The sequence below is a fragment of the Odontomachus brunneus genome, unplaced genomic scaffold, assembly GCF_010583005.1.
Source record: "Odontomachus brunneus isolate Ranch 3 - 2012 unplaced genomic scaffold, Obru_v1 Obru_scaffold_027, whole genome shotgun sequence".
Lineage (NCBI taxonomy): Eukaryota > Metazoa > Arthropoda > Insecta > Hymenoptera > Formicidae > Odontomachus > Odontomachus brunneus.
In genome coordinates, this window is record NW_022639477.1 from 1,532,203 (window position 1) to 1,549,487 (window position 17,285).

Here is a 17,285-nt window from a genome sequence, read left to right on the forward strand (position 1 = left end):
AGAGTATAGATCGAACCTTTTATATTTCATACACATCATAAAAATCGCGATAATTCGTTAAAGCTTTGCACGTGTGAAAATATCAGAATTAAATCTATTGTCCGTTCACTGTAAATTCTTTAATTTGTTAATTAATACTCGTTATCACACAGTGGATAAAATCACGCACAAATTCGGACACCTGGGATTGTTTGTCCAATAAACGATGAATAATTTTGATAAGTTAAATTAAGTAAGTAACATTGCAGACACATACGTTAGTCGCACATATAATACGCAAAGTAGTGCATATCTAAGTTAGATAACAGATTACACTTGCAGTAGTGTAATATTCAGACGACTAAGTTCAACACGCGTGATTATTAATACCTTGAACGCATTATACGCGTTTAGAATTTATTATTATTCCACCGACGTTTTCAAGGATTTTCATTTGCATGTTGTCTCAGCTTGCAGCAATTAGCTGCAATTGAGTCGGGAGTTATATTATTTTCAGTGTGGAACACTAACTTATCTTTACTCTACCTGATATCGCCAACTGTAGACGAGATATTTGACAAGTTTTTCGTAGGGCTGCTTTGTACTCAAAGGGTTAAAAATAATAATAAAGTGCACAAGAAAGCGCAATAGGAGGTATTTTTACGAGTTATATTTTACCATGTTTAACTCGACGGCATCTTTCAATTTCGCTTCCATTCGAAGACATGCGGCGAAGTGAAATATTATATGCACTTCTTTCATCAGTGTTTCCTGCTGTTCATCGGTAAGGCCCAGATTATGCATAGTTATGTCACCGTCCAGCGGCTGCAATTTCTTCAAGACATGACCTTTCTCTTGATGTATTCTGTGAAATATCTGCGGAACAGTCAATAAACACAACGATTGTCAATCTCTGACATCCACAGGTATGGATATGTCATCACCGTTCTTTGGTTTCGTAGCATCCTATATTCTTGATCAAACATAACAGCGCGATATTTGTCGCTCATCCAACATGTCGAAGCCAAGATACGGTGGCACATAATTAGCGGGATATCTTACAGGTAACTTGAACATGTCGTCGAGCCTGAGTTCGATACTGCGTCCTTTCTTAGGTCGTACGAGGAAGTAGATTTTGTCGAGATCGGAACAACTGTACAATAGTTTCTCTAAAAGGACCTTTCCCATAAAACCGGTAGCGCCGGTAACAAAAATGGTCTTATTTTTATAGAAGGATTGAATCGGGCTGCTTGTGCCGCTCATGATCGTACGAAATATCACGCAATTTGTTGCGGTTCTGTGCTATACTGCAAAAATGAACGATTTTTTTAAACAAATAAGTGACGAGCGAGAATATAAGGAAATATGGTAATTATGTACAATAAGGCCTTTTTTGAATTTTGATATTTTTTTGTAGCTCTTTTGGTAAAAATATTTATTTTTACCAAACATTGATAATCAATCGGGGGAGTCCGAAAAATATGCAAGTTATATATTGTTTTAACTTTTTTTTTCACTTGTCAAACGTTGCTGCTTTCCCATAATTTAAACAAGTTACTGATCTTTTAATCATATTATGTAACTGCAATATCGAACGACTAGCGGGGGACTGCGCCTCCCGCACCTCCCCTCAAAACTAACCTAAATCAACCTATCGTCACATTAACCGTCAGTCATTGTTTATTAAAGTGTTCAACTTTTTTTCTGAATAATTTTTTAATAAGCAATGACTGACGGCTAATGTGACGATAGGTTGCGTTAGGTTAGTTTTGAGGGGAAGTGCGGGAGGCGCAGCCTCCTGCTAGTCGTTCGATATTGCAGTACTTACTACACTAGTACAGAAAAGGCAACTCTAAGAACAAACTTTACGTTGCAATCACAAGTTTCCTAATCTATCATACCTAGCATATTTAACAATTAATTTTTTGGTTTGTACAGCCGAGCGACGATTTTAAATTTCAGATTCGGCTTCTACGCATCGAAATACATAAGATAGGTGAGTTTCAGCGAAATCCAAGGTCAGTAACTTGTTTAAATTATGGGAAAGCAACAACGTTTGATAAACAAAACAACGTTTGATATACGAAAGTAAGAAAAAAGTTAAAACAATATATAACTTGTATATTTTTCGGACTTCCCCAATTGATTATCAATATTGGAGTCAAAATAAATATTTTTACCAAAAGAGCTGCAAAAAAATATCAAAATTCGGAAAAAGCCTTATTATACATAATTACCAGAAATATAATTGTAATTTTGCAGCTTATAATCTTTTTCCTATTTACACTCAGCTTAGGCGCATAATGTGTAAAACGCATGCAAACCTCAAGCAATTGAGAATTACGTCGCATTTATTTCCAATTAGTATTTTGTAGCCTAACGGGGGTTTACTGGTTACACAATAATTTGATGTATACTTATGTAAATCAAGGTAAATCAAGATGAAACATAGTTTATGTTTTTGAGAGAGATTATCAAACGCGATAGAAATGCATAAGTACAGTGAATTTTATGACCGCCGCGAATTTTGTTTGTTGGCTGGTCGAGCTTAACAAGTGCGCTTATGTTCTGAGATCGTCGACTAGTCGAATAGGTAAATTAAAAATTTTATGCACTTCATCTAGGTCAAATCGTCTATCTTTCATCGGGAAGAGCTACAAACTTACCAGTTATAGATCAGCAAAAAGTTTTTGTCGCGGGCAAACAATAGAACAATACGATAGTGACGTTACAGATATATTTTGCTTTAACGTCCTCTTCTGCATTTGAGGATATGTGGTGCTTGATCGGATCACACATGTAAGGTTTACGAATTTACTAAGCTACTCCGTAATTCTCTGTGATTTATACTTTCATGCTAACTCCCTCCTCTATCTCACTCCCCACCTGTACGTGACGTCATAATACTTTTATTTTTTCGCTCCTTCTAGTCTATTTTGATTTGTAATATATATAATGCAAATAACTTACATGGAAAATTTTGTAAAATTTTAATCATTTATGAGATGTTTGTGATATTGACGAACGTAGTTTTACAATAATAACCGATTTACAACAAATAACCGATTTACAATTAAATGTTTTACGTGTCCCAATGTATCACTTGCTAAATAGATCTATCCTTTATTATAATTTGTGATGCAAGATTTAAATTAAATATGTAATAATATAGCAGCTATTCCGTCCGAAAAGTAATTACGTTCATTATAGTTGACACTCACGTTTCTAAGACTCATATTAAGTATAGGCACATTTAGTGTACTTTTATAGAACACTTGAATTCGTTTTTATGACATAATTAGAATTTTATCGTTACATGCACGCTCCTCAAAACTTACACTGTGTAACTTGATGTCCTTGCTGTTCTTGTTTACAGGAATAATTAGAGGAATGATCAGCAGAATTTATTTGAAGAATTTATTTATTTGAGTAACTTGATCAATAACTTGATTTAATAAGCAGGCAAGAATAACTTGATTTAATAAGCAGGATATACTAGAATTATCGTACATAATAACATACTTTGAAATTGAATTAAATTTGAAAATTCTATTACAATAATGTCGCAACAGCTTCTGAGCTGTGAACAACTTTTTAATTATGTCATAATTTCGTAAATAGATTTCTACATGCGCTTCGATCCGTCGTGCACCAATTTGTTAACTGTTATTGATTTTTACGGACCAAGAGACATGAACAGAATTATTTAATTCTAACAACACGAAATAGAAAATTTTTGGTAAATCTTTAGAATAATGGATCCAGCAGCTGACCTTAGCCTTCATATATATTATTCTAAAAATTTACCAACAGTTTATGTGTGTATTCGCATATTACCATGCATATTTCTTTCCCTTCTTTCGTCATTGCATTTGATATTGTTTATAAACACGCGATTGGTCAGACAAGAATAGACAGAAAAAAACAGAATAGGAATTTGCCATTGGCACTTGCTTGCTGTACTGTAAACCTTGATTTCTCTCTCTCTCTCTCTCTCTCTCTGTCTCTCCCCCTCTCCTTTCTCTCTCTCGCCTTATGTATGTGTTTTGCACAGTATGTATATCATTTTATTTCTTCCTGTTTTAAATATTTTCTCGTATATATAGTCTGCAAAAAGTATACCTTGCAAGAAGTCTACCTTGCGTTCTATCATGACTTTCGATTTAACGTTCGTTCAACGAAGTAACAGGAAATTAATTAAAAACAAGGATTCCAATCAGCTTCTAACATTCTTTTGCAACGTGTAATGCATGTGTGCAATATGTATTTCCGATAAAAAGTAGAATATATATTATAAAAATGTTGTAAAATAAAAAATATTATAAAATAAGAGTTATTATAAGAACAAAAACAACTACGCAAATGCCTATAATATCCAGTTTCTTACATAATTGCGATCTCTTATCGCAAGACGTGTATGTAGCATGATAAAATTAGTCTGTGTTACATTTTACAATGTGCCCTTGTGAAACGCCACTGACACATTTAGGAGAAAAATAATTCTTACCTCAATATCTAATGTAATTATTTATTTATGCATTGTTAATTCCAGCCGAAAAAAGATGTTGTTTTATGAAAACGTCATACATTAGCGCACTAATAAGGTCAAGGGAAGAGGTAAGAACTCTTGTAAAGTTGAGGTGTGGTAATATGGAGTTAATGAATAATAATAATGGGTTAATAAATAAATATTGGATGGATTATGAAGGTAGGAAATGTGTGTTGTGCGGCAGGGCTCAGGATGACATGAGACATTATATGCGCATGCATGTATACATGCGAGGTAGGGAGAGAATGGTTTGAGGAAATGAATAGGAAAGAAGAAATGGGAAGGGAGAGGATATGGAATGATGAATTAGATGAAATAAAAGAAAAGGTTCTAAAAAAGATTTGGAAAGAGAGGGAGAAGAAAATAAAAGGAAAAGGTGGGTAGAACATAGAAGTAAGGGAAGATAAGATTTTAGTGATAAGAGGAGGAATGGGTAAAAGATAAAACGTTGTATTATTTAATATTATTATTATTTAGGTTTAAGACATTTGTTAATTATTTTGTTAATTATTAGTTTCCAAGAAATGCAAAGAACCAGGAAATATGAAAGGCAGATATATAAATTGTATAAAAAGTGTATAGAAAGAGTATAAAAATTGTATAAATATGTAAAAATGTAGAAAAGGTATAAAAAAGTTGTGAAAGTGTTAAAATGAAGTAATTTTATGAAGGTTTATATAATAGGAAATAGATAAAATTTAGTCAAGGTTTAGGGAAGAAACAAAGGAAGAGAGGTACAAAAAAAAGGTTGTATGGCTGTGTTAGTAGCTGTGAATATAGTTTAAACGTACGATAAGTGTAGGTTTGAAGCGAAGTAGAGGAGATATAGTAAGATACGGATGGATAAATGGCTGTGTGAATAGAGTTAAGTTATTTTTATTGTAAATTAAGTTTTCTTCTTGGCTTGTAGCTGAACGGTAATAAACTACTACTACTACTACATTAGCGCACTAATATCTGTTTTGGAATCGACTTCATTTAGTCATTCGTACTCTTGATCGCCGAAGTCTACTAAAGATCGACTAATCTTAGATGAAGGCTCGAAAGTCAGAATGATTGGATAATATAGGGACAGCGTGCAATAAAGAGGCCGTTTTCATTGTTGGCTCTCCAAATTGTTTATTTAGCTTGATTAGCGATCCGGTCTGCTGATTAACTAGAACGTGTTAAGACAACATGGATGTCTACAAGTGTTTCGGCTCGAGAGAAGTTACAGCGCACGCGAACCAAATTGAAGCAAAAACGAAGTAAGAGAAGACAGTTCAGCTGAGTTCGGATTTAAAATCGACTATTTTAAGGCAATTTTTGGTAGACACACGCGTGCTCGGATTGATTGACAAGCCGCACGTGAAGATCAAGTGATAATGCAGACAATGTTTCCGCATGTTATTGACCGCATGATAGTGTTTCAAATCAGCTATCTTTTGTTTGTTTTAATGCTCGCGTATCTTTTGTCAGCGTTGGATATCCTTGATTCAGCGTTGGAGTCTTGATCTACACGTGCATTTTCTTAATTTCAAACATGATCTATAAAACGAAACATTTGCTACTGCGGCCAATTACTGCACATTTGCTATATCGCGCGCACAATGCTACTAAATTATATATGTTATATATAAATTATATATACAAATAAATAAATAAATAAATAAATAAATATATATATATATATATATATATATATATATATAACATTATACCAGAAAAAGTGTTTCGAAGTAATGTTAGATTATTTTTCTCGTTGATAACATAAGTGAAGTATCGTCTTGCGATATGCGGGATTTTCCATTGAATTTGAAAATTTTTCACTTTTAAATATGTCGACGCGTGGGGTAATGTATACTGTGGTCATGAATAATCTTCGATATTTCTTTCATAATTTACTAAAATTATTGAATTATAATACTTCAATTTTTATTAGATTAATATGTATATAATAATTCAAAACGTTTACACGTAATACAAAACGTTTAATATATGTTCCCAAATGTAAATGTGTATTAAATAAACTAATATATATATCCCTCAATTCTCCCATTCTGCAAATGAGACATTATATAAATAGCAATACTATTGTGACAGTGTGTATGAGTGAAGCAATTTTCGAAATATAATCTTGAAAGTTATTATAATAAGAAAGTAAAGATTTTTTAGAAAAGAAAATTTACGAAAAAGTCCTCGTAAGTTACATGGATTAAGACTTGATCCTGAGTTAACTAAAGAAACTTTTCGTTTTGCAATCTTTAAGGCGAAAGTTTTTCATCTGCACTTTGTTTCGCTGTGCTTGTTTGCCTTGCAGGCAATTTATGTTAACAACTGTTGTCCTTGACTGCAAATTATCACTCCAATCGTCCCATGTCTTGAGCTCTAGAAGCTACGTGATTCGGAGTCAGTATCTAGACGCATTGCGAGAACTTTTGTGTACACATACATCTTTATTGCAATAACAACAACCTCGTATGTATTCTATATATATGTATATATTTACTATATGTATATTTACTGTATGTATTTACTATATGTATATACTATACACTAGATATATCTAAACCACAATGATATATTAATCGAACCTAGATCTATGATCACCAAGATTCCCCTATACGCGCGTCACTCCCGATCGAGGTCATTGGAGTCTCCTAAAGATGCGTACGCCTACATGACGATTGATGAATTAAAGCTGGTGTAGGCCACTCGTTTTTAGGAACACTCTGCGACACACTCTGTCCGATCGGAGACCCCTGTACATGTAGAAATTGGTTAACAACTCTACCTCAAGTAAAAGCTCGAAATCAACTTTGCACACCAACTATACGCAGATTGCACTTTCCTCCACCCTGTGCATTTAGTGCACCACCACGCGACCGCAGATGGTTTAAGGTCCCTCCAAAGAGATCGGATGACATCGGAGAAATCTTTTCGTTGTTTTCCGTATGCTCGCTGCGTTGCACAAATTGCATACACATGTATTTGTATATATACAAATTGTATTTCGCAAATTATATATGTTGTGCAGGATGTTGCACTCACATATAGATCAGTACGACGGTTGTCTACAATAACATGATTGTGCGTTTTGCTGGCAAGCGCGTTTAATTTGTGTACGGTCTCAGAATAGGCATTGGCTAAATGCTCAACGTAAACTTCATAGAAAAGAAAGTGCGCAAATGAGTATTCTGCCAAGACCTACTGAGACCGTGCATGACTGCACGCGCCTGCCAGCGAAATGGATAGGCAACCTGTTATACCTGACTTAAATGTAAGTGCAACATTCTGTACAATTCGGCGTAATGGCCTTAACCCTTTATTTCATATTGGTTGCGCTATAAAACCATAATTTTGAAATTTTCTTATTCATTTTCATTGTAGTTTTATAACACGAAATCATCTGTTTGTAACAAAGCATAATTTGTATAGAAAGAGGGAAAATATTATTGTTGACAAACGGATTGTCAACTGATACAACTTAAAATTGATATAACTTAATCTACAGTCGTTTGTTTACAGCTATGTTTATACATGTGGTGCAAGTGACACATATGGTGTGTTATTGTTGTTTTGGAGTATACGATTACGATTGAAAGTACTTATTTTTCTTTGGTAAATAATTTTAAAACTAGCTTCTTTACAGTCTTATTATCAATCAATTTTATCTAAATTAATATTCTCGGAAAATCATAACAGATCAAAATACATATGGTTTCGCACTATATTTCTCCGTAACCATTATGAAACTAGAATATTTCTAATATAAGTTAAAGGCAAAAATAAAAACTCTGTTGATTCTACATAATCTAGTCTGTTATTACAAAGCACAAAAATGCAAATATAAACGTTTAGGTTGGTAACATCTGAATTCTTTTTAGTTTTCGAAAACACTTCTCGTAGATACGCTTATTGCAGCACAAAAAGTGCACTACATTGTTTTATGTGGGAATGCAAGATATGTAAAGTCGGTAAAGTATCAGAGATGAATGTTCTTCACGACGCCGCCTACGATTGGCAGCGACTTCATCTGCTGAGTAGCGAAGTCCAGGCTGTACCTTGCTATCTCCAAGTTGTTGTAAATGAGGTACAATATGCCGAAGTAGAAAAGGAATATCGCGAGATGGTGGACAACGTACATTCTGAAATGAGTCATGTCGCGAGAGTTCGGGATGAGAGCTTTCAAAATAAAATGAGAAAGTTGGTCTTAACGCACGCTGCGATAGCTGTGCGCACGTGCCCTCAAAAACTCTCAGAAACTTAAGAACAAAAACTAATTTAAATAAAGAATACTCACATTGCCTGATGCCGACGAGCTTTTGACAGACTAGATAAACTCTCTTTCATGCAGTACTGCCGAGTCCCGAGAACAAGAACCTTCATATACTCATTTAAGTTCACTCCCTTAAAATCGATTGAGAATATTTTCTGATCCTCCGGCGACATTTCGCCACGCATAATCAATAGTTTGGTATTGTGAAATATCCAATCCCTCATGGTGAAATACTGCAATATCTGCATGCCGTCTGAGATTCGCTTCTGGATTCTGACCATACTGTTTTGAACGTGCGGACAAGAAAGGAGGAGATAATGATATTATAATATGTTATATAGTTAAGTATTTTCAAGCGTCGATATGTCAACAGACATCGAAATAAAAATGCGTAACACTTACAATCTTTTTTGCCGAAATATCAACATCAGAAAGTCGATCAGATACGCGGGGATGATGTGGAAGAAGAAGAGCAAGATATAATGCACAAACTTGTTAGTATGCGGACTGCCACCCGGGTACCAAGCTTGTCCTTCGAAAGGATACTGGTAAACGGTGTTTCTACCCATTTCCAATATATCACCCCATGTGACCGGTACGACGCCGCTCTGCGTTATATTGTACACAGGTATACTTTTCTGCCTGTCGAGAAATTAAACGGAAAAAATTATAACTACTGACCCATTTCCAACTTATTTCGGTGCGATTTAAGTTGTTGAGAATATTGTTAAGTATCTCTTAAATATTTCAATGTACATCTTTCAATTTAAATATTAAGATAGAAAGGAGAGAAAGAGAGAGAACGGGAAGAAAAGAACGTGAAAGGAAAACCTAATAGAAAAAACTATTTGAATATTAATTTATGCATGTATTATTAAAGGCTAGACTGCAAAAATCTCAGAAGTCCTACATAATATAAAATAATTTTAACTGAATAAAAAGTTTCATCTCAACATCTCTAGAAGAAAGTTCTTGAGACAAAATATACAAACGAATACAAAACGAAATACAAAAACGTATATATGTATAGGGCAAACTGAGAACCTCTTTTCCATTTGAAGTCGGCGAAAAATTCGACAAACATGACGAAGTTATCGCAACAACAAAAGGGAAAGAAATAGCTAGGTCGCACAGAAAGTAGGTACTTACTTCTGTTGGGTAGCCACTTTATGGGCGATACCGATTAGAGAATTAATTGCGAAGTCAACCGGAATAACTTCAGCGTGATACTGGGTGTCACAAAGCATCGTTCTGAGGACACCCTTGCCTCCAGCGACGAGTATCCCAGTGGGACCATTCAAATTGTCGACCCATCCCGGCACTGGCTCCTTGACGGCAGGAGTTACTGCACGAAGAGATAAAAAGAAAAATCAATCGAACGATCAGTCCCTTCTTGTTGCATATCATCTGCTATTTCTGACAATTATCGAGGCACGCATAATTACCTATTGACGGCCTGGCGATGACGCAAGGTAGATTTTGATATTCCCTGGCCACCAGCGTTTCGGCCAAACGCTTCGTGTAGGTGTAAGTATTCGGATGCGGTTCCAATAATCTGCGATTAGAGAAAGAGATGAGCGCGCAATATTACGAAACTGCAATATTTTTCACAATCAGCACAACAAAATATGATAACTTAGTCATTTGATGAACGATCTTTTCTGATGTATTTTATGTAAATACTGTTACTCTTGTACAGGACCTCGCAGGTTATAATCAAATAATTAGTCACGTAGTATCCCAGCAAATACAATAATATAATAGTTTCATCGTCATAATATAAAGGAATGTAACGTGCAATATAACATGTTTGTTACATGTAACATACACGTTAGTTGTAATTTCCCACTCAAACGATATTGCAACTATATAACAGAAATATAACATGTTACTAAAATGTTATATAGCTGTTATATATATTGCTGAAATGTTATATAGTTGGAGCATAAATTATTATTTCCCAGCAATTATAGGTATTTAATTGTACGCAGAGATTATAAGCTATTACTCAAATATCACTTAATTTGTAAAAGTATGTTTTTAAAAATATTATAATTATATATTTCGTATCAAAAATATTTTTACTAAAGGTAATAACATAAAAGTATCTTGCCATTTTAAATTAATTAGCTCCCAAATAATACAAGATATTCCAGAATCATCCTACAGCTATTCTAGATGTCTAGTGTCACAGTAGGCATTTTATGCTATTGGAGCTATTTTCATTTATTTATTTTCATCTTTCTGTACATATTCAAATGGAAAGGATTACTATTATAACAGTAATTTCCATTATCAAAAAGCGTATCACTTCACTTTACTATAAAAGTGAACTCCATAGTACAAGTCGTCTTGTGATCATCGTTATATATATATTCTTCTATATATTAATGCATCATATTTTATGAGAAAGACACGAGAAAACGGAAGCCATCTAGCGAATGATCCGATCCCTAGATATAAAAATGCTATATAACATATATGTAATGCAAATAAACGCTTATATAACATATTATATTTTAGTTATATTGGTGTTATATAATTATAACTTTTAAATAACAGAGAATTAATAGTATTATAAAAGTTCTAAAACACAGTTAGATTGCAGTTATAAAAGAAAATTATATTACTTTAACATTAATAACGTATAACATCCGTTATATTACGTGTTACTTCTATGTTGTATAGTAGTTATATTCTGTGTTTGCTGGGATTTAACTTCTTGCATTCGAATTACGTCTCATAGATTACTGTTTACGAGCACATATTATGTGTCTCGTAAGATAGAGTAAAATAACTTCTCTTATTACTTAAGCAGACGCACATGTTCTGCAATTGTCGCAAGCGACAATTAAATGCAACGCAAGAACGGCGTTAATACTCAGCTTAGAATCAATCATTTGCTGCTGCCGAATATTGTTAGTCAAATTCAATTACTTAGGCGTGACCAAGTCGATGGCGCTTTCGTCCATCCATTGAACGAGTTTTATGATGTCGTCGGGGTCATGCGAAGCGTCGTAGACCGTCTCCCCAAGTTCCTCCTGGTCGACGTGACAGAAAGCTGTGCTTAGATGCACCAACACCTGCAGGTGTTTCATCTGCTGAGCCAGTTCCAGTACCCTTTTCGTGCCGATCTTGAAGAGTACAAATCAAGTCTTGTTTATTTCATACATGTCATAAGAATGGAATAGATTCATTAGAGTCCTACACACAGACGATAAATCAACTAAACCTTCTATTCTGCTGTCTGTTCACTGGAATGAGCAACTAGAACTTGGATATTGTTCGTAGACATACTGTTTAAAAATATTGAAAGCGTAGAAAGTTATCTATGCTCACTTGTTCACTGTTAATAATTCTTAATGTCCATTGTTAATTAATATTTTCGACCACACAATGTATGAGGAGACCAATAGATTTGAATGGATTGCTCGTGTAATTCGGATCTAAGTCGAATAACGAATTACGTTTGTAGAACTCTAATAACCACGCAATTAAGCTTGACGTGAACAATTATTAAGCTTTTGAATTCTATGGGCGCATATATACATTCGACGTAAAACTTTCGCGACTATTAACTCTCTGAATGCTGAATGCATATATGTGCTTAGAGTTCAGTATGAACTACCGACGTCTACTCTCTTAGTTTGTCGGCAACTGTTTTAGTTGGAAGCTTTATTACTTTAAGTTTCGCACACCAACTTATCTCTGTTCTACCCAAATATCGCCAATATTGCAAACGAGATATTTGACAATTTCGCAAAGTTCTTCATATTGTTGCTTAGTACTCAAAAGATACTCAACGAATGATTAATGAAGCGCACGAGAGAGCAGAAAACGGCACTCTTCTTCGAATGATGTCTTACCGTATTCAACTCGACAGAGTCTTTCAGTTTCGCCTCCATTCGAAGAGTCGCGGCCAGATGAAATACTATGTGCACCTCATTCGTCAATGTCTCCCGCTGTTCATCAGCAAGGCCCAAATTGTGTGTAGTTATATCACCGTCCAGCGGCAGCACTTTCTTCAAAACGTAACCTTTCTCTTGACGTATTCTGTGGAACATCTGCGGAAACAATCAACAGCACAGCGATTATCTATCGTCGGCGTCCACGCGTATGCATCCCAGCAAACACAATGTTACATGTAACGTACATGTTAGTTGTAATTTCCTACTCAACAATATAATTGTTACGTAACATGCATGTTATATAACAGTTATATTGTTAAGTAAGAAATTACAACTAACATGTATGTTACATGTAACATTGTGTTTGCTGGGATATGTCATCACCGTTCTTTGGTTTCGGGGCATCCTACATTCTCGATCAAACATAATAACGCGACGTTTGTCGCTCATCCAACACGCCGAAGCCAAGGTACGGTGGCGCGTAATTAGCGAGACGTCTTACGGGCAACTTGAACATGTCGTCGAGCCGGAGTTCGATACTGCGACCTCTCTTGGGTCGCATGAGGATGTAGACTTTGTCGAGGTCGGAGCAACTGTACAGCAACTTCTCCAAAAGTACTTTCCCCATGAAACCGGTAGCGCCGGTAATGAAGATGATTTTGTCTTTGTAGAAGGATTGGATTGCAGTCTTTGGGCCATCCATGGTCGTGCGCTGAAACATCACTTTAACTTACGGCAAACTCACAGCCCAGCGAGTTTGCATTACATTGCAAGATTGATGGTTTAGAAAAAGAGCATAATAGGGAATGCAATTTCACTTGTAACGTGTAATCTTTAAGCCTTTCGCACATGCGCTAAAGGAACGTCTACTGCACGAAATGTTGCACATATTTCTAATCCCTGTAATTATCTTTTTCGGCTACGCCTCCATCCTTTCGCTGTTGCGAATTAATTTCGCAAATTGTCCCGGTTCTGGTTTAATCGCAATGCCGGTCGCAACAGTTTCCGTCTGCAACAGCTTGAACACAAAAGTCGCCGCAAGAAAGGAAAATCAGTGAAAGGCCGATCAAATGTAACGAGAGATCGTAATTTCACGACTCGATCTGTATTTTGTATGCAAACTTACTCGCCTCTTATGAAAACTGTTATCCATTATGACTGTTACTGCTACTCTACTATTGCATGGAGATCGCGTATAGATTTCAATGCTACAATGTTTCATCAACTTGCATTACATAAATCTATGCAATTTATTTTATCAAGGAAAGGTTACTTTTTGTATAATATTTCATTTACATCGGTCAGTTATTCCTAGAAATGCATTTAAACACGCTATAATAGCGGCGATCTTAATAATGATTGGTTAATACGCATGAAATAATAATGAATGCAGAAACAGAATAATGATGAAGACGCTCTATATATACGCTCACAGTTTAACTGTTATACAATATTTTGTTAAAAAATATGAATAAGAGAAAGCGTAGGATATTTTCTGTCTACGGTATCGGCATCAATTTGACTGACGCGTTCAGAAATTGAAAATCGCGGCTACGTCCACGCGATAGAGGAGATTCGTCATTTGCGGACGTCGGAGCAGTATTGTATTCTTACATTCGTCAATGGGCCCGTCCCTTCGACTTCCTCTTTTTTTAGTCACGTGGAGTAAATTGCCCGAGATGACAGGACGCAAACGAGTGAAGTCGTTATACGCACATTCATGAATCGTAATTGTGTTACTTCCGCCGAAACTATCGATCGATTGCGTTTCAATCTGAACAGCAAAAGCTTCTGTGCGAATACACGTAATCACGTTTCTTGTAAATGAGAATATAGAGTTTATAATAATAAATAACCAAAATTTGTGCAACTTAAGGGGATGCTGGATACCGACATAATGCGGTCTCATAGTTTACACTGTTTCCCTATTTAGTTGCATAAAATTGTAAATGTTATTACAGAGTGAAAGTGCAAATGTCAATGCATGGAAAGGCGTTAGATATTGCATCAAGAATGAAAAAAATTTTCTTTATTTAGAAATCACTTTTTGCTTTCAATATAACATTTGATGCCTCCCCATGTATTGACATTAATACTCTCATCCTGTAAAATGCATTTACTATTCTATGTAATTAAATAGAAAAGCAGTGCAATCCATGAAACTGTATTATGTCGGTGCCCAATATCCTCTTGAGAACGGAGTTGCGATAGATTCAGTTTCTACACGAATTAATTGCGCCAATTGTCGAAATTTCGTGTGTACCTCTCACATTTAAAATTCGTGTACCTTTTGATAAACAAACAGTCGTGTTATATAATGAGAGAAAAAGAAACAACTTCAGTTTCCATATTAAGAAATCCATCCATATTGAGAAGAGTTTTTAACACTTCCCCGGAGATATTTAATTGTGCAATAGAACAAATCTCAATTGCATAATCCAGCATGAAATCTACGGGCGCCCTGTGTATACTCCGGATTGAGAATTTCTCAACATCCGAGTTGCTTCATATTGAATTCTTTTTATGAATACGATGGAAATGTGCTAATGTGCACATTTGCTACTACTTTTGGCCTGATCGTTCTTTGCTACGGTGTCATCACCACACGCAAAAAAATGATTTAGTAATATCAGCTAAACTGCGGTAGCTGATTCAAAAGGTTAGTCAAAAGGTTAATTGTTTAATTGCATATATGCGTTTAGCTATTACTGTTAAGAATTGGCTATGACAGTTAAGATGCATTCGTTATGAAATACAAATATATTAAGTGACATTAAAAATGCATATTATTTCAAGTAGCTAAGAAAGTGGCAGTTATTCCTAAATTTCTTATCGTATACATATATTAAAGAAGTTTGCTGTACAGCTACAATCATTTGTTACAGTCATTTATTTCTAGCAGCTAATATTTCTCGCTGTAGCGCCTAAGTTTAACAGCGAATAAATTTAGCTTCGGTAGTATCGACATTAGCTGTCGCTATTTCAGTGACACATCTTATCTGCCACAGCTATTTTTTAGCTCTGGAAGCTAGTTCTTTTTTTGCGTGCACTCCCGATGGCAAATGATCTGTTCTAACGACACGTCCTTTGCGTAACAATTGTATACGATATTATGCGCGATTCCGTATAACGGATATTTTGATAGCGCATCGCCGCGTTCGGCACACGGGCAATAATATTCCCAGGCAGGAAGTCGTAACACGCATTTAGAGAATCCTTTGTTCTTCCTTGGCAATATTCAACGAACATCGCCCAATGAAACGACTGTTTGGTTTCCTAATGTTGAAACTTTTCCGACTGCGCGCAGATTTGCTCAACTCTCCCGCCTTTCCTTCTAGTTAAGTGTCTAACTTATAACGGTGTTTACGACGCGCTTTGGGAGTTTAATTTGTGTACTTCGCAAGTATTGAGCGAGATTACATGACAATAATAATTAGGAGTAAAGGAGGACAGTAATAATTAGGAGAAAAAGGAAAAAATTAAGGACGTGAGATTTTCCGGCTTTCTTATCTTTATATCTTCGTCGAAGAAAGTGCTCCAACGCACTGCGGAGTGTACGCACGTAACACGTAAAATGCATGCGAGGCTCATGCAGCTAGACATTACGTCACTACCACCAGAATCTGTATTGCTCGGCGTAACGGTGGTTTACTCGTTAAACAGCGACCCAACGTGTACTCACGTAGGTAAATCAAGACGAGTCGCTATTAGTGTTATTGGAAGAGATATAAACGTCAAGTGGGATGAAAGTGCATTCGTACTACGCGACCGTCGTCAATGTTATATTTAACGAGCGTTCCGTCTCGGATTCGCGAGAGAATGTGAAAAAACACAGCGTGTCGACGAGACTTTTAAATAGACCAAGTCTCGCAATTGAAGATTTTGAGATTGAACAGTCATAATTAGCAAACCGAAGAGAAGTCAACGAAAAGGATTCCTCGAATTTTGAATGCGACGCGGCTAAACAAATTACTGTAACTAAGACTAAGGTAAAATCATGGTTGAAAAAAATAACAGACTCGTGACATTTGTATCCCGACGGGATGCAAGCGCCGAATAGGAAATAAATACGGTTCGCTACTGGAACTAAACAGGTGCATTACTTTGCGTGCTTTTCCCGGGATAATTGACGAGATTGTACAACTCGATTTGGAGCGTGATGCAATTTCCCGGCGCGCGATCTCGGCGAAATTGTTGGTCGGGAAAATCTACTATATGTGTCTCTCAGTTATAGATCGGCACAACGGCTTTTGCTACGGATCGACAATACGGCCGACACGATACAGAGGCGGTACAGATGGTTGCAAAATATTGAGTACCTTGTCGACGATTCTCTACACGTGCCGACTTGAATCCGTTGGATCACCTACGATCGGTGCGACGCTGCGTTCTACGCTCTCCCACGCTTGCGAATCTGCGAGATTAGGTAGGATTGCACGCGATGTTCGCGAACTTACTGAGCTCCGTCACGATCCGCACCGAAAGTTGTACTGTTATAGAACGACTTGCCGATCTCCCTTTCCCTCTCTTACTCTCTCCTTCTAACTCTCTCTTTCTCTCTCTCTCTCTCTCTCTCTCTCTCTCTCTCTCT

General features: G+C 36.0%; 2 protein-coding genes across 5 annotated transcripts in view; both read right to left on the reverse strand.

Annotated features, from left to right (window-relative positions):
• Positions 1 to 28: 28 nt before the first annotated feature.
• On the reverse strand, positions 29 to 2,790 carry LOC116842811 (putative fatty acyl-CoA reductase CG5065). Of its 2 annotated transcripts, none has more exons than XM_032812525.1 (3): positions 2,646 to 2,783; positions 1,042 to 1,281; positions 29 to 855 (listed from the first exon to the last, which is right to left on the reverse strand). In XM_032812525.1, the coding sequence occupies exons 2-3, from the start codon at positions 1,240 to 1,242 to the stop codon at positions 640 to 642; spliced, it is 417 nt and encodes a 138-aa protein (XP_032668416.1). In that variant the 5' UTR covers positions 1,243 to 1,281; positions 2,646 to 2,783; the 3' UTR covers positions 29 to 639. The 2 variants fall into 2 exon arrangements, with proteins under 2 accessions (XP_032668416.1, XP_032668415.1); XM_032812524.1 differs by having other exon boundaries at positions 40 to 855; positions 1,042 to 1,286; positions 2,646 to 2,790.
• A 5,521-nt stretch (positions 2,791 to 8,311) lies between these two features.
• Positions 8,312 to 17,285, reverse strand: part of LOC116842803 (putative fatty acyl-CoA reductase CG5065) — a 17,592-nt gene continuing 8,618 nt past the window's right edge. Inside the window, exons 1-10 of one of the 3 annotated variants that reach the window (XM_032812504.1) lie at positions 17,014 to 17,165; positions 13,513 to 13,712; positions 13,197 to 13,406; positions 12,653 to 12,850; positions 11,724 to 11,920; positions 10,232 to 10,341; positions 9,936 to 10,131; positions 9,189 to 9,428; positions 8,811 to 9,068; positions 8,312 to 8,655 (exon numbers count right to left, since the gene is read on the reverse strand). In XM_032812504.1, the coding sequence (XP_032668395.1) occupies positions 8,493 to 8,655; positions 8,811 to 9,068; positions 9,189 to 9,428; positions 9,936 to 10,131; positions 10,232 to 10,341; positions 11,724 to 11,920; positions 12,653 to 12,850; positions 13,197 to 13,406; positions 13,513 to 13,545 (1,605 nt within the window). In that variant the 5' untranslated portion in view covers positions 13,546 to 13,712; positions 17,014 to 17,165 and the 3' untranslated portion in view covers positions 8,312 to 8,492. Of the gene's footprint in view, positions 8,656 to 8,810; positions 9,069 to 9,188; positions 9,429 to 9,935; positions 10,132 to 10,231; positions 10,342 to 11,723; positions 11,921 to 12,652; positions 12,851 to 13,196; positions 13,407 to 13,512; positions 13,713 to 17,013; positions 17,166 to 17,285 lie in introns of those variants that run through there. The other 2 variants (XM_032812505.1, XM_032812506.1) reach the window with 2 other exon arrangements.

Bases quoted from the DNA above. Each gene is read 5' to 3' on its own strand.
- LOC116842811 (XM_032812525.1), bottom strand. From the start codon at position 1,242: ATGAGCGGCACAAGCAGCCCGATTCAATCCTTCTATAAAAATAAGACC. The intron at 856-1,041 runs GTAAGATATCCC...ACTGTTCCGCAG, and splicing joins ACGACATGTTCAAGTTACCT to ATATTTCACAGAATACATCA.